At 52.1% G+C, this 23,070-nt stretch overlaps 1 protein-coding gene and 1 non-coding gene across 3 annotated transcripts in view; one reads left to right on the top strand and one right to left on the bottom strand.

Annotated features, from left to right (window-relative positions):
* ACOT11 (acyl-CoA thioesterase 11) overlaps positions 1–23,070 on the bottom strand; it is a 51,776-nt gene that overhangs the window by 17,014 nt on the left and 11,692 nt on the right. For both annotated transcript variants that reach the window (XM_059923257.1, XM_059923264.1), the window contains exons 2-3: positions 4,685–4,886; positions 3,627–3,696 (exon numbers count right to left, since the gene is read on the bottom strand). In XM_059923257.1, coding sequence (XP_059779240.1) covers positions 3,627–3,696; positions 4,685–4,886 — 272 coding nt within the window. The remainder of the gene's footprint in view (positions 1–3,626; positions 3,697–4,684; positions 4,887–23,070) is intronic.
* Positions 18,921–19,027, top strand: LOC132355211 (U6 spliceosomal RNA). The gene has a single exon (XR_009499565.1). It is a non-coding gene; the product is annotated as a U6 spliceosomal RNA (small nuclear RNA).

Genomic DNA, 23,070 nt, shown 5'->3' with positions numbered 1-23,070 from the left:
ACTTTTTTATTTTTAAATTATTTAATTATTTAAATATTTATTTTTGGCTGTGTTGGGTCTTCAGTGCAGCGCGCAGGCTTCCTCTAGTTGCGTCCAGCGGAGCTACTACTCTTCGTTGTGGTGCATGGGCTTCTCCTTGTGGTGGCTTCTCTTTGTTGTGGAGCACGGGCTCTAGGCACGTGGGCTTCAGTAGCTGTGGCGCACGGGCTTAGTTGCTCCGTGGCATGTGGGATCTTCCTGGACCAGAGCTCCAACCTGTGTCCCCTGCATTGGCAGGCAGATTCTTAACCACTGCGCCACCAGGGAAGTCCTGACTTGTTCATTTCTGTTATTATTATTATTTTTTTAGTAGTTCTACTAGTCAGATAGGGGACTATCATTTTTAGGAGATGCATGCTGACATATGGAGGGATGAAGTGTCATGATGTCTGCAACTTACTTTCAAATAGTTCATACAACAGTGATACTATAGATTTGGTTCCAGACCATGGCAATAAAGCAAATATCGCAATAAAGCGAGTCACACAATTTTTTTGGTTTCCTGGTGCATATAAAAGATATGTTTACACTATACTGTAGTGTATTAAGTATGCAATTGCAATATGTCTAAAAAGCAATATACATACTTTAATTAAAAAATACCTTCTTGGGACTTCCCTGGTAGCGCAGTGGTTAAGAATCGCCTGCCAATTCAGTGGACATAGGTTCGAGCCCTGTTCTGGGAAGATCAGGTTCGAGCCCTGTTCTGGGAAGATCCCACATGCCACGTAGCAACTAAGCCCGTGCATCACAACTACTGAGCCTGTGCCCTAGAGCCCGCGAGCCACAACTACTGAACCCCGTGTGCCTAGAGCCCGTGCTCCGCAACAAGAGAAGCCACCGCAATGAGAAGCCCGTGCACCGCAACAAAGAGTAGCCCCCGCTTGCCGCAACTAGAGAAAGCCCGTGCACAACAACGAAGAGCCAACACAGCCAAAAATAAATAAATAAATCTATTTATTTAAAAAAAAAACAAACTTCAAGGGAAAACAGATAGAGAGGGAGAGGGAGGGGGGAGGAGAGGGTAGATGGAGAGGGTGTTGCAGGGAGATATAGGACCTACGGGTTAAAAAAAGACTTAAGAGGGAAGTCCCTGGTGGTCCAGTGGTTAGGACTCGTCACTTTCACTGCCGGGGCCTGGGTTCGATCCCTGGTCAGGGAACTAAGATCCCGCAAGGCATGGCCAAAAAAAAAATAAATAAAAGACTTAAGAGACCTAGCAACCAATTGCAACCTGATTTGCATCCTGACTTGAGCAACAAAAATAACTGTAAAGCAAAACAAAATAAAAACAAATTCATGAGACATTGTGGGCAACTGAATGCTGACTGGATATTTGATGTTAGTGAGAAATTGTTCATTTTCTTTAGTTGTGGTAGTGGTATTGAAATTATGTTTTTAAAAGTTCTTATCCATTAGAGATACATTTTGAGATATTTAAAAATTTTTTTTTAGAATTTAATTTAATTTAATTTATTTATTTATTATTTTTTGGCCACGTTGGGTTTTCGTTGTGGCGTGTGGGCTTTCTCTAGTTGCGGTGAATAGGGGTTACTCTTGGTTGTGGCGCGCAGGCTTCTCATTGAAGTGGCTCCTCTTGTTGCGGAGCACAGGCTCTAGGCGTGCAGCCTTCAGTAGTTGTGGCACGCAGGTTCTAGAGCACAGGCTCAGTAGTTGTGGCGCATGGGCTTAGTTGCTCCGTGACATGTGGGATCTTCCCAGACCAGGGCGCAAACCCGTGTCCCCTGCATTGGCAGGCGCATTCTTAACCACTGCGCCACAAGGGAAGTCCTTTGAGATATTTTTAAATGGCAAAAGCAAAAACAAACAAAAAAACCTTCCCCAGCTTTCCTCAGGTATGGCCAGGCCTTTCCTGGCCACCAGTCATGCTCCAGGCCCCTCTCCAGCTTGCCCACCTTCCCAGGATCCTCTCCAGCTTTTCCTCCCACCCACACCCTCCTCTGCCCAGACTCACCTCTACTCCACTGGGTCCCGCAGCGTGCCCATCCATCATGTACACACCCCACCCCAGCCTTCTCTATCCCTTGCTCCTCCAAGTGCCAGATCCCGTGTTGGCAACAGAGACCCAGAGCTGGCCCAGACACGGCTCCACTGGCCTACAAATTGTCACTACACACAGTACTGGAGCCAGCTCAAACACCTCCTCCAGGAAGCCACCCTTGACTACTCTCTGTGCCACTCACTATACCCACACCCAGACATATAGACAATGAGGCCTGTTTGTTAAGAACAAGGGCTCTGGGGCCAGACTGCCTGGCTCGTAGTATATCCTGGGTTCTCCACCAGCTGTATGACTCTAAGCAAGTTACTTCACTTCTCTGGGCCTCCGTTTCCTCACCTGTAAAATGAGGGTACTAATAGCCACGACCTCATAGGGTTGTTCTGAGGACTTAAGTTAATTAAAAAGACATTACAAATAACGCATCAATATTGGCTCATTGTGACAGAAGTACCATACGAATGTAAGATGTTAATAATAGGGAATCTCGGCATGGGGTATATGGGAACTCTGTACTATCTACAGTGTTTTTGTAAATCAAAAACTATTCTAAAATAAAAGACATTTAGAAAGAGTATTACAAAGCACCCATATGCAGAGATCATTGTTAGCCTGGAATTCACTGCTTTGAATTGAAATTATGTTTCTATATCTGCCTCCCCGCAGTCTGGGAGCTCCTGGGGCACAGGGACTATGTTCCAGTTGACTTTGTGGACCCCAAACCCAGCATGGGCCCTGGTCCACAAGCAGTGATGAATGACTAAGTAAGTGAATACAGGGACCAGCCAAACTTTTCCCCTAACCACAACTCATGGGGCACCAGGAAGTCCTGAATAAGTCCTTGGCACTTGATGTCCTAGGCACTGATAGTTTAAGAGCAGACCTGGAGGCCAAAGCACTGTATGCAGCCCTGCAGCCTGTCCTGGGCAGAGGGCTCAGCATGCTCCCTGGGTCCCAGCAAAGCTGTGCAGAGACAAAGCTCAGCACCGTGTAATGAAGAGTCTTCTAACCAGTACAGACAGTTAAAAAAAAAAAAAAACCCGAAAACCCAAAAAAACAGGAGGTAATGAGTTCCTCATCCCTGGGGGTACATGAGCAGAGGCTGAATGGTCCAAACTTCTGGGTCAGGCTCTGCCAAGGCACCTTATCTAGGAACCTCCCTACAGTCTGATGACCAATGACCCACAGAGAATGTCCAAGCTCAAAAAGGCATTCACTGATCAAGTCTAACCCCTTCCATTTTGAAGATAAGAAAACTGAGGACCGGAGAAAGAGACTGCCTTCCCCAAAGTCACACAGCACCCCATGATGCTGCCTCAGCAGCACCCAACTCCAAGCCTGGCTGAGGGAGCTGCCAGCCACAGGGCAGCTTCTAGCCCACCGCTGTCCCAGAGACCTTGCAGACGGGTCGCTGCTCACTAAAGTCTGCCCCCTCTCCATCTGCAGAGGCCCTCAGTCAGCTGAGGCAGGTTCCAGGCAGCACACAGGCTGAGCAGGCAGTAGATGGGGGAAGGGCTCTGGGCTCGTGGTGGGGAGACCAGAAGGAAGGGCAGGAGGGGCCGCTTACCTAATGGTGTGCTCAAAATAGATATCGTCCATGGAGGCTGTGACGCAGGGGCAGCCAGCATGCCTCTCCGCTGGCGTCAGGAGAAGAAAGCACGCGTTAGCAGCCTCCCCGTGACCCAGGCCTCTGATCAAACGTCAGACCGCCTAGCTAAGGCCTGCCTCCTCGCCCGTGCTCCCACCCTTCTTTACTTTCCTCACCGTGATGACGACACCCTGACCCTGTCTTACATATCTGGGTTTTGTCTGTCTAGTGCCTCTCCCTCCTGCTAGACTGCATGTCACTTGAGGGCAAGGATTTTTGCCTGTCTTGTTCACTGCTGTGCCCCAGTCCTGGAGCAGCGCCTGGCACGCAGGAGATACTCAATAAGCAGCTGTCAAGCACCTGTCGAATGAATGAATGATCACACCATGCTGTTCTACTTCCTGACCTCCTAGAGTGCCCGTACCCCTGTCCAGTCAACCTCACCCACCTCTGTCTCCTTGCCTGAGTCATTCTTTCTCTGAGGACTGTGCTCCCAGGCCTTAGTCCTTCTAGAATCCCTTCTCCGCCCCCAGAGCTGGGGCAGAGCCTCTGGTCTGTTCTCCCAGAGCCTTGCTTCCACCTCCCTTTCCCAGCTCCCATCAGACAGTACCGGGGGGCAGTCAGTCTCCTGTCTGGCCCCCCCATCAGACTGCGAACTCTCTGTGGGCTGGAGAATACTGGGGCACCCAAGGCAACGAAATGAGCTCAATCCAGCTCCACTCAACTCTACTCAATGCCACAGGCTTTGCTCACAGCCAGTCCCGGAGCAGCCACATTGAAGTCCGCGCTGTGTCAGAGCAGGGACCTTAGGTTATAGTACTCAGAGCTCTGGGGGCCTCCGGGCAAGAGGCTGGGCCCGAGCAGAGCATGGAGAACTTGAAGAGGGCATCGCAGGCAGGTGGAGCAGCCTGAGCAAAGGCTGGGATGAGGGAGGAGGGTGGCACCCGGGGACGGCAACCATCTCTGAAAACTGGGGCCCCTCCTCTGGGTGTGTGGTGCCGGGGCTGGGAGGGCAGCTGTGCCGGGCGCGGCCTCACCGGACAGGCAGGCGGTGGTGTCAATCCACTTGAGCAGCTGCCCGACGCTCAGCTCGCCGCGCTGGTTGGTGTGGCAGGGCAGCACCAGCTGGCTCATCTGCACCTCCGTGGGGTTCCGGTAGCCCTCGCCTTCTGCCATGTTGTTCCCAGTGTGTGAGGCCGACTTCCGGGATGCACGGTTGGAGAACACGGAGGCCAGGCCCTGGGGAACAGACGAGGCGGTCAGCTCACAGCAGGGTCTCCCAGATCTGCCAGTCCCAGAGACCCCAGGGCCACCCACCATAAGACCCCAACTCCAAGAGTGGCCACAACCTTCCAGCCCAGGGTCTCAGACCCCTAGGGGCTCTCTGGATGCCCTTATGCCCAGCTTCCTTTTGGCCAACAATTCCGTGTTAACATAACCTTGGACCCGAAGGAGGGGGCTGGGAGAGAGGGATGGAGCAGAGAATTAATTCAGCTGGTGGGCCAGCTTATTCAAGTTTTGCCTCAGATTCTCCTTCATTCTGGAAAGATTCCCCCTCACTCTTCAGGGAGGCCTAGTGAGCCCTACAGCAGTCAAGCCTGGGGATTTGCTCCTATTTCATCCTATAAGAGCCCCTTCCTTGGGCTCCTCATTCTTCAGATGACATCAGTAGCAGCATCTCTGCTGGGTGCTCATCTGTCATCAGCTCTACTGACCAGGAGGGCTCTGGGCGGTCACTGACCAGCTGGCTGATCCAGACTGGGGCTGGAACAGCTGCCAGCTGGAGAATCAGCAGAGAAAGTCCTCAAACTCATGAGTTAGAGGAGGAGTTTCTGCCCAGGGCCCAGCTTGTCTCACTCGCCAGGCAGCAGAGGTGGGACGTGCCTAGCAGTCCCCTGGATGGGGTGGGATGAGGAAGGGGAGCCAAACTGCCATCCTATCTCTCTCGCCTGCTTTCTCTCATCACACTGTGAACAGAGGTGGGGAAACCTGCCTGAGTGAGAAAAATGACAGGAGGGACAGGCATAGGGGTTCCAATTTTCATGGCCAATGCCAATTGTGGTGATGATAAGTCACCGCTAACATTTATAAAGTGCTTATTAAGTATCAGATACTCGTCTAAGCACTTTACAAGTACTAATTCAAATTTTATCCATACAACAAACCTCTGAAAGAGGTACATTATTATCCTCATTTCAAAGATGAGGAAACTGGGACTTCCCTGGCGGTCCAGTGGTTAAGACTTCGTCTTCCAATGCAGGGGGTGCGGGTTCAATCCCTGGTCGAGGGGGGCCTCGTGGCCAAAAAACCAAAGCATAAAACAGAAGAAATATTGCAACAAATTCAATTAAAAAAAAAAAATAGATGAGGAAACTGAAGCCCAAGTAAGTGCCAAGCCCAGCTGTGACCCACAGAGTCTTAGGTCCTACCCACCACACTACACTGTCTGCAGGACCTCCTGGGGCCCGAGATGAGGAATCTAGGGCCCTGGATGCGGATTCAGCAGCAAATAGTGCTATGACCCGATGTTGACCCTGCCACTGCTGCAGGATGGGGGCAGTGACGGCTCGGGGCAAGGATGGGTCTCATTCTGGCAGTCTATACCCTTTGGATAACTCCCTTCACAAGGATCCCGTAGCTAATTCAGTAAATTCAAAAGACACGGAGTTAACTTGTTTAGGTCACTGACTCCCTAAGAGGTAGAACTGGGATTTGAACCAAGCCAGTCTGACCCAGAACAGCTTGTGGGTTCCCAGACAGGCAGCTCATTCCCAAGAGTCCCTGGGTACCAGGCTCAGTGCTAGGGACCAAAAGGAGAGAGAGGAGGGCAGTTGCACCGGAGCTCGCAGCCTGGGTGGGGGCCTGCGGGTGCCAGGCTGCCAGGCTGTTGCAGGCAGCTCCCAGGCCGCTGCAGTCCAAGCATCAGGACCCGTCACCATGGTAACCACTGCCAAGGCATTTCCGGCCTGGTGCGCATTGGGGGCCTGCTTGGATGTGGATGCGGGTGGCTGGCTTTCTGGGTGTGGGAGATGGTAGAGGAAGGAGGCAGGCAGACTCCGTTCACCCACACTCTTCCCCACCCCTCCCATGGCTAGAGGTTCTGGGCAGAACATTCCAGAAAGAAGCCCTGGAGAAAGCTAGGGCAATGGGGGAGGCAAAATGCAGAGGGTAAGGGGGCAGAAGAAAAGCAGAGCATGTGGAGTTTCTGGGCAGTTCTGTATGTGCACACAGGGAAGCCCCAGCACAATATCCCTGCTTTATAAGCCTATTCTCATCTACTGCCTCACTGGATCCTCACGAGGCAGGCAGAGGGTGAAAACTGTTTATCCCATTTTACAGATGAGGAAAGTGAGGATGGAAAAAGCCCTCGACCAGCAGTCAGGACATCTGAATTCCAATCCTCTCTGCTTCCCACCTAGCCAATACCCACTCCTACCAGCCTCCTATTTCCTGTTGTGCAAAACAAAAGTCCCATCCATTGGAGTCTACATGCCTGGAGGCAGGATCTTTGCCTTACCCATTTGTTCATTCATTCATTCACTCATTCATTCAACGAGCACCTCCTCTGTATTGGACCCTCCCCCAAACACTGAGCATATAAGAGAAATTGGGCCAATCCTTTGCGAAGCTCCTACTCTAGTGCTCATGCTTAGAAGTACCTGGCACAGGGACTTCCCTGGCGGCTCAGTGGTTAAGAATCCGCCTGCCAATGCAGGGGACACAGGTTTGATCCCTGGTCTGGGAAGATCCCACATGCCACAGAGCAAGTAAGCCCGTGAGCCACAACTACTTAGCCCACGTGCTGCAACTACTGAAGCCCGCGCGCCTAGAGCCCGTGCTCCGCAACAAGAGAAACCACAGCAATAAGAAGCCCACGCACTGCAACAAAGTGTAGCCCTCGCTCGCCGCAACTAGAGAAAGCCCGTGCGCAGCAGCAGAGACCCAGCGCAGCCAAAAATCAATCAATAAATGAATTAAATTTTAAAAAAAAGAAGTACCTGGCACACAGTAGGACCTCATCAAAGGTTTGTAAAGGAATGTCTAGAGATAGACTTGAGTTCAAATCCTAGCCCTGCCCCTCAGGTGCTATGTGATCCTGAGCAAGCCCCTCCCCTCCTGAACCTCATCTGTCACTCACCAGGCAGGGGCAGGGGGAGACGGCCAGTCCCCAAGATATCCCACCCTTGATTCCCGGATTCTGGGATCTAATCCTGCAGGGCTCTGGCATGGCCAGCTGAGCTTTCCAATGAGGAAGCTAAGGAGCCCGGTTACCTGTCAGGCAGGAAATACTGTACTCCGAGCAGGGCTGAGCTCCCACTCCACTCCCCCCCCAGGCAAGCTAAGGAACAAGCCCCACTGTGCTGTGTTCCCACTTCCCTCAAAGAGAGGAGTGCAGAGCCCCTGGGCTGGAGCATGAGCAGGGAGGCAAAGCACAGCCTCTCAGACTCCAACTCCTTCCTTGGGCTCCAAGGCAGTCTGCCACGTCAGGGCAGGCAAGGCCAGTCCTCCTTCTAATCCCATGGTGGGCAGGCATCCAGCCCGGGAAGCAGGGGCGTGTGTGACCCAGGCAGTGTTTTGCCAATAAGGCTCCAGAGCCGAGCCATTCCTCTCAGGGCCAGTCACGGGGAGAGCAGAGGCCCTGGTCAGAGTTAGGGCCTGGGGCGGCCAGGCAGGCTGAGCCAAGACAGCTGACAGGGAGGACAGAGCCTGCACAAAGGTGGGGAGGGCATCTAAGGGCCAGGGACATGCGCTCTCAGACGGTAGCCATGCCAGGCGCTGGCTTCCAGCCGTAACAGACCCGGCCAGATTCGATAATCCCAGACTAGGCCCCAGCTGGCTACACTGTGGTCTCTGTGTCCCTTCTCCTCAGCCAGAGTCGTGTGACAGAACTGCTGGGTCAGAGCCAGAAAGGCCACTTTGCTCAATCCCTTCACACCTGGGGAAACTGAGGCACACAGAGGGAAAGGCTGGTCCTGGTAAAGCCCCCTCGGCCAGGGCTCCTTCTGGGCAATTTGACAACAGGCCCACACTACAGACTTAATCTGGATTTCCTCCCTCCCCCAAGTAGCCAAGTCTCAGTGACCCAACCTCCTTAAACTCTCAGGCTAGCCCCCCTGCCCTGATGTGCTCAGGCCCCCGCACTGCTCACTCACTAGGTTATTTCCACAGCCAGTCCACAGGCCTCCAGGAGCTCTCCACCTCCTTCCAGGCCTCTATGCAACACCGGAAGGATCTTTCCAAAACCCAAAGCCACCAACTAGACAACCACAACCTACAGCGTCCTGCCTTGCAGGGAGGCTGGACCCAGTCCTTGCAACTGGGACTTCGTTCTGTGCCTTAGGACCACACAGACTTTTCTGAAGAGCAAGCCTGAGCAGGCATGTACCCTGCTCAAGACTCCTCAGTGGCTTCCTACCGCTCTCAGGATCGAGGCCCTACTCTGTAGCTCCTGCCACTGTCCCCGCCGCTGCTCTCCCAGCTCCAGACCACGCTCGGTTCCTCAGAGCACACTCTCACCCCACCTCCGTTCCTCTGCCACATGGGCACTGCCTCTGCCTAGGATCCCTTCACCTGCGCTACCTGCCAAGTGACTGCTTCCTCCTCCTCCCTCTTCAGCACCTCCCCCCGCCTTTTCCCCAGGGAGAGTTAGGGCCTCCCTGGCCCCCACAGCCTTACTGTCTCCACACGGCACTGACCGAGCTGTGCAGTCACTGTTTCAGAGCCACCTGCCCCAGCAGACAGGCATTCCCACAGGGCAGGGATGGAGTCAGGCCTGGCACAGAGCAGGTGCCTAATAAACGCCTATGGGAGAGGAGAAGGGTGATGACAAGGGCGGCCTAGGAGCTGAGACTTGATGACGGGGACCATCTGAGGTACAGGGAGGACTGCAGAACAGCAGGAAGGAGAAGCAGGAACAGCAGGGACTCCAGGGACGGGAGTGGCCGGGGCAAAGGGAAGCAGGTGGGGAAAGTACTAGGTACCTGTTTGGGTGCAGACAGAGGGAGGGGCCAAGGAGTCCCCAGAAACCAAGGAAGACCCCTGGAGAAGGGCGTGGCCTCCAATGATTAGCACGAAAATGTAGAGACCAGCCAGCAGAGACATCTTAGTGCCTTCAAGAACCATCTTGAAGGACTTCCCTGGTGGCTCAGTGGCTAAGAGTGTGCCTGCCAATGCAGGGGGCACAGGTTCGAGCCCTGGTCCGGGAAGATCCCACATGCCGCGGAGCAACTAAGCCCGTGCACCACAACTACCGAGCCTGCGCTCTACAGCCTGAGAGCCACAACTATTGAGCCCACACACCGAAACTACTGAAGCCCACATGCTCTAGGGCCTGTGTGCCACAACTACTGAGCCCGCGTGCTGCAACTACTGAAGCCCGCACGCCTAGAGCCTGTGCCCCACAAAAAGAGAAGCCACCGCAATGAGAAGCTTGCACACCACAACAAAGAGTAGGCCCCGCTCACTACAACTAGAGAAGGCCCGCGCACAGCAACAAAGACCCAAAGCACCCAAAAACAAAAAAGAATCATCTCAAAGAACAGGCCTAGAGCAGGGGAGGCCCACCTACCCTGGAGGGGAGGAGCTGGCCTGGGTGACCGCTCAGCTCACCCACCATGACACGGGGCTGCCCTTGGGCATCAGCCTGGCCTGGACTCAAGTCCGGCTCCACAACTAACTTGTGTGACTTCAGGCAGGCTGCTCAGCCTACCTCTGTGGACTACCTACAGTTCCCTCAACTGTAAAAATGGGATTATAATACCTACATCCAGGGTCATCATGGGGATGAAATTAAACAAGATCAAGTGTTCAAAGCTCCTAGCACACGCCTGCCACGTGGCTCACATTTATTGAGCACTTAGGTTAGCATTATAAACTGAGTTTGGGCTTCCTACAGAGATATAGCTGGGAGACACCTAAACAGAGCTCAAACCAGACTGTCTACATACTACTTTCTCATGTATGAGTTCACCAGAACCTCATGGCAACCCCATGAGGAGGCAAGACCGGTAGCCGGTTTGAGAGGTTCTGTGAGAACTCAAAAAGCCAGCAATAGTGGTGCAGGTATTCAAGTGCAGGGTGCAAGACCCTGCACGGCCCTGCCCCCCCCACTCTCCTGCCTGGCCTCTCCCCGGGGGGTGGGAACTGGAAGGCAGGCAGGCAGCAGGGAGAAGTGCCTTGGCCCACCGCCAGCCAGGCCTCATGAAAACCAGGCACTCCTGCAGTGTGAGGGAGCTGCCTAAGCTGGTGCCCTGTCCGCACAGAGGTAGCTCCAGGCTCTCAGAGCGACCAGCCGCCTCCCAGTGGTTTCCCCACCAGCAAGGCAGGAGCATCTGTCAACCTCCTAAACACCCCTTCAAGTCTATTCCCTGTCTTCTTCCCAAAAAAGGCTCTGAGGCAGCCTGCACATGCACACAGACTGCACACACACAGGGGTCCAAAATGCAAACAGAGCTAAGGAACAAAATAAGGGAGGAGCGATTATGTTAGGAATCCAGGTGCACAAAGGTGCTGCCATAGAGAACTGCATTTGGCCTTGAGATTCCCAGTAGACAAGGCTATAAAGGACAGTAGTGAGAACCAAACTCTCGGGTAAAAAGAGGATGCACTCATCCGTGACACCAGCTTGAGGACTGGGAGGATGTCGGTGGCCTGTTCCATAGGCTTTTGATAGTCATACAAATCAGATCATACCTTCATTCTATTTCTTTTTTTTCTTTTTATTTTCTTTTGTTTCTTTTTTTCTCTTTTATTTATTTTTTTTTTTACAAACCCTTGTGTCGAGGGCTGACTTTCAATAGATCGCAGCGAGGGAGCTGCTCTGCTACGTACGAAACCCCGACCCAGAAGCAGGTCGTCTACGAATGGTTTAGCACCAGGTTCCCCACGAACCATACCTTCATTCTAGAAGATAAATAATGGTCTCCACTGCCCTATGCACACATCCTCATTTTACTTCTAGCTACAGGGTGTGTTGGCACTTGACATTTTTCAAGATTTGGGGGTGAGGAAGGTAGAGAATTAAACCATTATTTTTTACTAAGCACCTCCTATATGCCATTCATTTGGTTAGCACTTATTGAACACCTACTATGGACCAAGTTCTATGCTAGGAACTTCCATACGTATTATTTCAGTAATTCTCATATCTATTCTACAACGCACTGTTATTCTACCCATTTTACTGATGAGGAAACCAAGGCTGAGAGCCAGTGCATTGCTTCTGAACACCTGAGAAGTGACAGAGTTTAAGACAATCCCAGGGCAGTTCCCTGGTGGCCTAGTGGTTAGGATTCTGGGCTTTCACTGCTGTCACCCAGGTTCAATCCCTGGTCAGGGAACTGAGATTCTGCAAGCCATGCAGCATGACCCAAAACAAACAAACAAACAATCCCAGACCTACCAGCCAAAGCCCACATTTATATCTCTATAGCACTTCCATAGGCCTCGGAGATGGAGAAGATGGAAGAAATTCTTCCATCCGAAACTCAGAGAGGGGACGCAAACTACCCCACGTCATACAGCCGGTCAGTGACGGAGGAGAGAACAGAGGCCAGTGCCCTGAGTCCCCACCCAGAGCCCACAGCCTGGGGTAGGCTGCTCAGGTGGTGGGCACTCCCCTTCTGACAGCCAGCTCTTGTGCTCTCCCAGTGTGGACAGAGGGGGATAGGAGGGTCTCCAACCTTCTCATCTTGCCCTGACCCTAAAGCTGTCAAAGAAGGGAAGTGGGGTTGGGGGCATAATTGAAATTCTGAGCTAAGCCTGCCTCCTTTGGAGGTAGAGCTTCATGAGGCATTTCCAGTTCAGTGCCTTCCTATAAAACTGAATGTAAGTGGAATTTGTATCAGCTCATCACCCCCAGGAGACGTTGGATGAGTTATTTTACCTTTCTGTGCCTCGGTTTCCTCATCTGTCAAATGGAGCATTTAACTAGAGAGTCTCCAAGACTCTTTTCAACCATGAAAGTGTTTGGCTTATGGGAGGACTTCCTTGACAAGACCCACGAGGCCCCCGGCAGATCGCCGGCCACGCCTCCAGTCTTGATCACACCCGTACCGCCAGCCACACTGGCCATCTCTCAGTTCCTCATACCCATCAGGCCACTGCCCACTTCTGGACTCTTCTCACGGCATCCCCTCTGCCTGGAGCACTCTGCCCTCTCCTCTCCACTTCCGTAAGGCCTTCTCATCCCTCAGCTCCATTCTCTCTCCCCCCATCCTCATGCTCCTGGCCCCGTGGACCTCTGCTCTAAATGCTCTCCATTGTGACAACATTCATTTAATTGTGGGAGTATTTGGTGGACATCAATGCAAAGATCCACCAGGTAGGAGCCCTCTCTCTCTACACCTGGTGTCCACCGGACCCAGCTCGGAGCCTGGCTCACCGTGGACCAAATGAATGAGTTTGTTCAGAGGGTCTCCAATTCCCACTGATGTCACCCTATGTAGGCAGGGAGAATACAGGCCATGAGGTCAGGAGAAGTTCTCCACTAGAGACCCTGCCCCCTCACCCCATTCTATTTTTTTTTTCTTTTTTTGGACACGCCGCAAGGCGTGTGGGACCTTAGTTCCCCGACCAGGGATCGAACCCGTGCCCCCTGCAGTGGATGTGCGGAGTCAACCACTGGACCACCAGCGAAGTCCTTTTTCTCCCTCTCTTTTTTCCCCCCTTCACCCCATCCTAGAACAGAGAGACTGAACATCACCTGCCTCCATCCATGCCCCGAGGGTAAAAATAGCTTGTCTGAAATCTGATACCTACCCTCAGCTGGGTCATCTGGAGAATTCCTCCTGCCCCACTGAAGAGCCAGCCAGGGGCCAGAGAGGGCAGGGAGGGCATTTCCTGAATGCTTAACCATTCCTATCTCATCTGATCCACAGGAAACATTTGAGGTGTTATCATTGGCAAGGTACACAGGGGACCCAGAGAAGTCCCAGGTCCAAGGTCCCCCAGCTCTAAACCACAGAGCCGGGGCTTAAGTGCAGGCCTCCTGCCTCTATCTACAGCGTAGCTCTTGCCTCATCACCACAAGACTGAAAAGGGCTTAGAGATTGAATACAACTGCCTGCTGGTATGGACGGGGAAACTGAGGCAGTGGGTGCTGTCTGTCCAAGGTCTTAAGTGAAAGGGCCTGAAGTGGGGCAGACCTTGAGTAAGTAATTGAGAAGTTGAGGACAATCCCCACCCCATCTCCATCCAAGACTAGTGAGGGTTAAAGGAGATCCCGAAACTGAGGGCACCCGACTAACTGTGAAGTGCTGCCAGATGTGAGGGAGGCTGGAGACGATGAAGCAGTTGGGCAGGACCAGACTTGTCTTTCCCCCAGCAGCCTTCTCACTCCTGGAAACCAGAATGTGGAGATGGGAGGAAATGTATAGAAAGTGCCTTGTAAACCACAGTGGCTCAGGCCTCCTTTTATTCCAGCACTTCTTGAGTCTGCGAAGGGCCTGCCCACAGGGACAGGACAGCCCGAGTGGATCCCCTCCTGCACAGAGCAAGACAGGGGTTACCCAGGAGACACTGCTACACAGAGCGGGCGCAGCAGGGGCCTGAAATCGAGGCGGAACCTGCAGGGACTGGCTGTGTGGGACTGGGATTCAAAGTAGCCTCATCCTCAGTTCTGCTTCTCTGCATTGTTTGGGCACTGTCCCCACAGAGTGTTGCAGAACTATGACCGATGGGACGTGAGCAAGTTTTTAAATCTCTCTGGCCCCAGCTCCCTCGTTTATAAAATTGAAAGGGTAGGTATGCAGGTGAGAATGAAAACAATCGTGCTCCCTTGTTTAATTATTAATATGTGCCAGGTGTGGTGCTAAGCATTTTCTGTGCCTTTTCTCTTTCAATCCTCACACAGCCCTAATAGTCAAATGTTGTTATTATTCCCATTTTACAGATGGGAAAACAGAGGCTCTGAAAGGGTATGGTGCATGCGCGTGTGCGCGCGCACACACACACACACACACACACACACACACACAATCACACAGCCAGTAAAGGGCAGAGTTGGGACTTGAACCCAAGTCTGTTTAACTCAAGGGCTGAGTCTGCTTGGGCACTTTGCTGTAAATGCCTCTCTCTTGTCTGACAGGCAGGATAGTTATTGCTGCATCCCAGGCATTAGTGCCAGGCACAGGCCCTTCCTTACCCACACATGCCAGGCAGGGCCCTCAGGGAAGCTCTCCTCCCCATCGACCCTCACATCCTCTGCAGGAAACAGTGGTGGTATCAGGACCTCCTCCCGGCACAGTCCAGGGGCCAGGCACTTGTCCTACTGGATGCTCAAGGCCAGCAGCCTGTGAGGGAGTGAGGTGCCATCACCAGTGCAGAAACTGCAAGCTGTCTGTCAGCTGAAAACTGTACTTTCCAAATCCTTAACTTTGGGGAGTGAGAGGAAACCTCATGGACAGCTAGACAGGCCCCTCTCAGACGCAGGCATGTCCAGCTACCCCTGCCGCTCCACCACTGACAGCTGCCTCCCTGCAGCTTCCTTCCTTGGAGCTGTTTGCCACCTCCCATCCCTTACCTCCAGCAGACCCCAGAAAGGGGCAGGAGGGGTCTGCACACAGGCAGTCTGACCCCAAGTGTGACTGGCCCCCACTATGTGGCACCTCAGGCAGGCCCCTCTGATAGTATCCAGCATGGAACCCACATTCACGGGCAAACCCCTGCCATGGGAGCCCCTGGCAGTGGGATGAGCCCTTCAGGATCTGTGAAGAATAGGGCCAGCCTCTCTCTTCATCAGAGCCCTTCATGCCCTACCTGCCAGACAGCCAAGGCTGCTGCCTGACACCACATCTGAGTCACCATGGCAACGGGTGGCCAGGCGATGGGCCAGGTCCGGCCATCCTGCAAGCAAGTCCATTTACCTTGGAGCTGGAAACAGTTACAGGGACTACTTGTCCCCTCCAGGAGAGCACGGGGGAGAGGGAGAGAGAAAGAGAAGAGGGGAGGGGGGAGGAGAAAGGGGTTACAGAGAGAGAAAGGAAAAGAAGGGAAAGAGAGAAAGGGAATAGAAAAACCATGAGGTCAAAGAACAGACACTGGTAGGGAACAGAGCAAGTGGAAGAGAGGACACACACACACACACACACACACACACACACACCCCCCAGAGAGAGAAGTGAGGGAGGCAGGAAAGGGCCCCCTCCCAAACTCCCCCACTGCTCACATTCCTCAGGCTGGAGCTGCTCTCAGCCCTTTGGGATTCTGGCCACAGCTGGGACTTCCTGCCCCAGGAAGCTGGCAGCCCCATGGCCCCCTGGAGGCCCCAGTCGCTGCTCCAGTCTCTGCAGCCCCCTCCACTGAGGGATGGTGTCTGCCCTCCCCAGCAGGTGGGGCCCCTGCCCCAACCCCTCAGGCAGCACCTACGGGCTCAGTCCCCTGCTTGGTCCCCACACTCCCCCAAGGCCCCAGCCGGTCACCGGTCACCAGTTCTCCTGTCCTCTCGCCCAGCTCCCCTCCCCTCATACAACACACCAACTTCTTTCCTCCAAAGTGTTCAAGAAATCATTCCTAAGCAGAGCAGAGTGGCGAGAGTGGGTGTGACTTCACCCACAGAACGCATTTCCTTTACTCCACAGGAAGAGTGGGCCTCAGGAGGCCCAGCAAGGGGACACCAACCCTCGAGGAGCTGCTTCCAAGGCCCCGAGTCGCCAGGTGGAAGGCTGGGACCCAGAGCTGGGCCTGGCCTGCTCCCTGGCAGGGGCTGCTGAGCTGAGCAGATGCGCCAGTGGTTCTCTACTGGGCACTCACCATGTTCCAGGGCCTTCCTCGGCCTCAAGCTCTCTGGCTGCAAGATGGCCTTATCATTCCTGCCCTAGTCCCACTCCCACCCCCATGTGCCCTAAACTGTCTCAGAGGAATCTGAACCCACAAGAGAGGCTTGCTGAAGAGGTGATGAGCAGGGCAGACAGAGAAGAAAGAAAAACAGGAAGGCATAGGGGGCTGGCAAGCGGGACACAGCCTGCATTGGAATCCTGGCACCGCCTCTGTCTCCCTGGATAAACTTAGTCACTTACTTAAGCCACTCTGAACCTCATTTTCCACATCTGTAACATGGGAATAATAATATCATAGTGAGTATTCAATGAGATTATATACAAAGTGTTTAGACCAGGATCTGACCTGTAGAAAATGCTTGAAAAGTGTCAGCTCTCCATGTTGTTAAAAAGCCAAGGCATTGGGACTTCCCTGGTGGTCCAGTGGGTAAGTCTCCGGCTCCCAATGGAGGGGGCCCGGGTTCAATCCCTGGTTGGGGAACTAGATCCCGCATGCATGCTGCAACTAAGAGTTGCATGCCGCAACTAAGAAGCCCGTGTGCCGCAACTAAGAAGCCCGCATGCTGCAACTAAAAGGTCCTGCATGCTGCAACGAAGATCCCGCGTGCTGCAGCTAAGACCCAGTGCAGCCTAAATAAATAAAAATAAATCTTTAAAAAAAGAAAAAAAAGCTGAAGCATTTATATCATTCTTTTAGATTCCATACAATACATAAATAGACTCATAGGCATAGAAAACAAACTTATGGTTACCAAAGGGGAAAGGGTGGGGGGGGAGGGATAACTTAGGAATTCGGGATAAACAGATACACACTACTATATATAAAATAGATAAACAACAAGGACCTACTATATAGCACAGGGAACTATATTCAATATCTTGTGATAACCTATAATGGAAAAGAATCTAAAAGAATACATATATACATATACACACAAGAATACATAGATATACATATATATATATATATATATATATATATATATATATATATATCACTGAGTCACTTTGCTATACACCTGAAACTAACACAACATTGTAAATCAACTATACTTCAATTAAAAAAAAAAAAGCCAAGGCATCGTTGAAGGACACAGGAAATCATCCTAACCAGGAAGGGCCTGCACTGGTCCCTGGGGTAAGAGATCCCCGCCGTGACTGGCCAGGCGGCCCTGGCAGAGCCCACGCCAAGCTTGAGGACGAGGACCCAGGCTTCGGGTGGACAAGAGAGCTGCGGGAAGCTCCCAGTGGTGGCAGACAGGCCTTTCTACCCAGTTCCAGGACAGACACTTCCAGGTAAACACGCCAACTGTCTACCACCAGGGCTTCATTTCATCCATGGATCAAGATGTTGAACACGCTGGAGTCTGTGGTACTCCAAGGAGGCCTCCCACGGATGATCACTCACAGTCTAGCCAGACTCAGCAACTTCTCATCTCCCTGGCCCCTGAAAGGCTCAAGACGCCTCACTAAGGAAACGGCTTCTTGGAATAGAAGGCAGTGATCGCAAGAAACCAGCTCGGGTTCACAGGGAACAAGGCATTCCAGGCACAAGGGAAGAGCTCACTGGGGCAGGAATAGACATATTTTGCATTTGCACAGATCCAGAACATTGTGGGTGCTCAGTAGACATGAGTTAAATTGAACCTGGGAGCTGTCTCCCATGGAGTCCCACATTTGTCTGCTCTGTTCAACTTTTGGCCAAAGGGCTTGAATGAAGACACACCTGTTCATGGATGGCCACCTGAATGGTTGCAACTTTTAAACATAAAACCAAGCAGATAAAAATGAACATGATTCACACTGTCAGGCTGCATTTAAGTTTTTCTGTTGCCATCACTTTGTTCTAAGCTATATGTGTGCTGGCGTGGCTCTAGCTTAATGGTTGTTTATGCAAAAATGGCCTCATGGTTTCCCCTAACCACAAGCACAACAGTGGCAACTCCTGCTGCATCCAAACGGGGCCCTGTGGTTGCTGAAGTCCTCTGTGGAGGTGAGGGGTGCGGACGTGCTTAGGGCAGGAGTGATTGGGTGGCAGGGAAGAGACAGCCTCTAGCTGGGGCACAGCAGGCAGTGTGAGGCCCAGCTCTGTAAGGGGGAGGCAGAGGGGACAGGGAGTGGCACAGGACAGACAGCCAGGCAGTAGGGGGGACAGCGAGGGGGCCAGGCTACTTGTGGCTTGGGTGACAGCCCTCTGGCTGCAAATGTGAGGGCTGGCGGGGTCAGAGGACAGGAGGGTCCTGGTAAGGAATAAAACCAAGACCAAACAGGAGTGGACAAGGTTAGAAAGAGGCTAATTCTGGCCGGGGATCAACATCAACCTTTTTAAAGACCCAGACTCTCCACTCATGAATAGACAATAAACAAAGGAACGAGATTGTTTTAGAGTAAAAAGTGCTATAAGAAGAAAAACAGTAGGCACTATTCACAATAGCCAAGACATGGAAGCAACCTAACTGTCCATCGACAGAGGAATGGATAAAAAAGATGTGGTACTGTGCTCGCTTCAGCAGCACATATACTAAAATTGGAATGATACAAAGAAGATTAGCATGGCCCCTGTGCGAGGATGACATGCAAATTCGTGAAGAGTTCCATATTTTTCCAGCAAAACATTGTGAAGCAACTGTACCCCAATAAAAATTAATTTTAAAAAAAGAAGATATGGTACATATATACAATGGAATGTTAGCCATAAAAAGGAAAAAAAGAATGCCATTTGCAGCACCATGGATGGACCTAGAGATTATCACACTAAGTGAAGTAAGTCAGACAGAGAAGGACAAATATCATGATGTCACTTATATGTAGAATCTAAAAAAAAAAAATGATACAAATGAACTTATTTACAAAACAGAAATAGACTCACAGACATAGAAAACAAACCTACGGTTACCCAGCAGGGATGGGGGAGGGGGTGGGGATAAACTAGGAGTTTTGGATTAACATATACACACTACTATATATAAAATAAACAACAAGGTCCTACTGTATAGCACAGGGAACTAAATTCAATATCTTGTAATAATTTGTAATGGAAAAGAATCTGAAAAAGAATATATATACACGTATAACAATCACTTTGCTGTATACTTGAAAGTAACACAACATTGTAAATTAACTATACTTCAATTTAAAAGAATTTTTTAGAAAGAAGAAAAACAGCATATGTGATAGAGAGAGAAGGTGGTGGACCTGAAGGAACTAATTTAGGTTGAGTAATCAAGGAGACTCGTGGCCAAGATCTGAATGAATGACAAGCAGGAGCGATTGGGCCAGGTTCTGGGGGCACAGGGTCCCAGGCAGGGGAGCAGAGGGTGCAAAGAGTGCAAGGAGGAACGGGAACAAGCTTGGCTGCCAGAGGAACAGGGCAGTGTCAGGGAGAAGAGAAGAGACCGGGAAGAGTCCTATGTCATAGGGAAGAGTCCTATGTCACCCAAGGCCTAAGGTCTCAGTGGAGTTTGGATTTTCCTCGAGGTGTGATGGGAAAAATTGAAGTCGATGAGTGGGGAGAGAGTGATCTGACCTGCATTTTAAGATCACTCTGCTGGGGACTTCCCTGGTGGCGCAGTGGTTAAGAATCCACCTGCCAATGCAGGGGACATGGGTTCGAGTCCTGGTCCAGTAAGATCCCACATGCTGCGGAGCAACTAAGCCCTTGCGCCACAACTACTGAGCCTGCGCCCCTGGAGCCCGTGCTCCATGACAAGAGAAGCCACGGCAATGCGAAGCCCAGGGACCTCAACAAAGAGTAACCCCTGCTCGCTGCAGCTAGAGAAAGCCCGCGCGTGGCAACGAAGACCCAACGCAGCCAAAAAATAAATAGAATTAGTAATATAAATAAATAAATAAATAACATATCTTTAAAAAATAAAAAAGTTCACTCTGCTGTTGTGTGGGGGCGGATTTCAGGGTGAGAGAGAAGAAGCAGCGAGACTCCTCCGTGGGCCACTACAGTCCGAAGAGAGATGATGGACCCAGGAGTATTTGGAAGGTGGAGCCACCACAACGTGCTGAAGTCTTCCATGTGTGAGAGTGAGAGAACAGGAGGTCGTGGGGAGGATCCAGACTTTGGACAAATGGCTGGTAGATGGTGGTGATGGTTACTGAGTTGGGAGAGACCAGGGGAGAAATAAGTAGGGGTGGAATCAAAAATTTTTGCGATCCTATGAAACACTTAAAGAGAGATGTCAAGGAGGATGAATGTTCAAGTTTGGAGCCCGCTGGAGAAGAGGCTGCACCTGGGGACATGAGATTACTTGGGCTTTTAAGATCCACAGGACTCTGCAACCTTGTGGTCGGTCAAAGGTGGCTGTCAATTCTTTACTACTCCTCCCTAGACCCCAGGTTGGGTCTAATCCCCTCCTCTTGAATCTGGATCCCCCTTAGTGACATTTCAACTGGTGACTTCTTTTTTTTTATACGTGTTGGGTCTTTGTTGCTACATGTGGGCTTTCTTCTAGTTGCGGTGAGCAGGAGCTACTCTTCGTTGCAGTGCGTGGGCTTCTCGTTGCGGTGGCTTCTCTTGTTGCGGAGCATGGGCTCTAGACACGCGGGCTTCAGTAGTTGCAGCATGCGGGCTCAGTAGTTGCAGCACCCAGGGCTTAGAGCGCATGGGCTTCAGTAGTTGTGGCACACAGGTTTAGTTGCTCCATGGCATGTGGGGTCTTCCCGGACCAGGGATTGAACTCGTGTCCCCTGCATTGGCAGGCAGATTCTCAACCACTGTGCCACCAGGGAAGTCCTCAACTGGTGACTTCTGAGACCAGATCATGAGAAACCTGGCAGCTTCCACCCAGGCCTCTTGGAACTCTTGCTCTGGTGGAGCCCACTGCCAGGTGGGAAGTCTGACTTCCCACTGAGACCTTCATATGGAAAAGGCCCCATGTGGCTGCTCAGAATGACAGTCCCAGCTAGAACCAACCTTCCGGCCATTCCCACCAAGGGGCCAAATACCAGTGAAGCCATGGTGGACTCCATAGTCCAGCCCATCCACTGGCTGAACACCACCAAGTAACCTCCATCAACACCACATAGAGCAGAAGAGTCACCCAGCCAAGCCCTGCCCAAATCCCTGACCCACAAAAATCTCAAGATAAAATAAAACGGTTCTTGTTTTAAGCCACTAAGTTTGGGGATAGTTTGTCACACAGTCATAGTAATAGAACAGACATCATCCAAGGAGAGAGCAAAAGAGGTCGGCTGGGAAGGAGACGCCTGCAAGGGAGCCAGAGAAGGAGCCCTGAGGTGGGAGGAGCACCAGGTCTGGGAGGATCTCCAGGAGGAGGGGCGCCTGCGGGTCCAGGCTCAGAGAAGCTCTAAGGGGGCGGGAGGAAGGGCGAGAGAAGAGCCCATTAGAGTATATCAGGAAAAGGATGAGAGGAAAGAAGTGGAAGCAGGGACCACAGAAAACTCTTTCAGATTCTTGTGGGAATGGGGAGCAAAGAAACGAGGGAGTATCTGGGAGGGGACATGGGGACAAGGGAGGGGTTTTGTTTGCCTAGAGGCAGGGGAACAAAGAGCTCATTTGTCTGCTAATGGGACAGAGCCAGTTGTGTGCCTGAGAGCCGCCTACAGCACGGGGACTGCCCAAGAATTGCTCTCCCAGAAGCTCAGAAAATCCCTTTTTAGAAATCTATGGCTGCCATTTACTGTGCACCTACTATGTGCCAGGCCTAGTCCTTGGGGGTCCTTTAATTCTCAAGTCCGCCCCGAAGCAGGAGCCCTCATTTTACGGTTGAGGAAAAGGAAACTCAGGGAACAGGGAAAGATCCACTCAAAGACACATGACCAGTAAAAGGCAGAGCAGAGACTGGACGTGGGCTCTTCTGACTCCAGAGCCTGGCAGGGGTGCTGCAGGGGGACACCAGTCCTAGAGGGAGATCAGATCCCCCAGCCCACGGGACTTATGGGACAGAGCCTGGCACTTGGGAGACCCTCCATCGGTTTCCTCCCTGCTCTCCTGCCTTCCAGGTGATACGGAGAAAGAGCTGGAGGGGAGTGGTCCCTGGCCAGTCCATCCCCCACTGGGCTGCGGGGATCTCACCACCACCCACCATCACCATCCCCCCACGCCTCTGCAGAGGGCCTAGCAGGCACAGAGGTCCCTCCCGGTCCCCTGTTTGCCTCCCTGAGAACCAGTCTGAGCAGGGGTGAGACACACCTTCTCTTAGTCTTGCAGCCTGAAAGCTCTACTTTTATCTTCCAAAGTAAGGGCAGGTGGGTGGGGCCCAGGTAATCTCAGTCCCAGGAGGCCCTCAGGGTAGCGGTGGAGGAAGCAGTGCTGTACTTGCCCCTTCCCTTGCCCCAAAGTCATTCAGTCCTTGGGCCCCTTCCTCTCCCCAGGCCCATGTGTCCCACGTACCCCACTGCTCTCAAAGCCTGTAGGCAGGCCATCCAGTCTCTATGTAAATGCATCATGACACTAACCCCCTTGGCACAAAGCAGGCTCAAATGACAGGGACCATTATTACCCCCGTGTCCACATGTTTCGGATGAGGAAACTGAGGCTGGGAAAAGGTAGCCGCTAGCCACTAGCCCAGAACGAGCCGGAGACTTCTGACTCCAGACCACCATCCCTCCCACAGTTCTGGGGGCAGTATTCCCAGAGAAGGAGAGGAGCTGGGTCTCTCCACACCCTCCCTAAG

The sequence above is a fragment of the Balaenoptera ricei genome, chromosome 1, assembly GCF_028023285.1.
Source record: "Balaenoptera ricei isolate mBalRic1 chromosome 1, mBalRic1.hap2, whole genome shotgun sequence".
Taxonomy (NCBI): domain Eukaryota; kingdom Metazoa; phylum Chordata; class Mammalia; order Artiodactyla; family Balaenopteridae; genus Balaenoptera; species Balaenoptera ricei.
The sequence above is the reverse complement of the archived record's forward strand: the minus strand, read 5'-3'. Positions and strand labels throughout refer to the sequence as shown.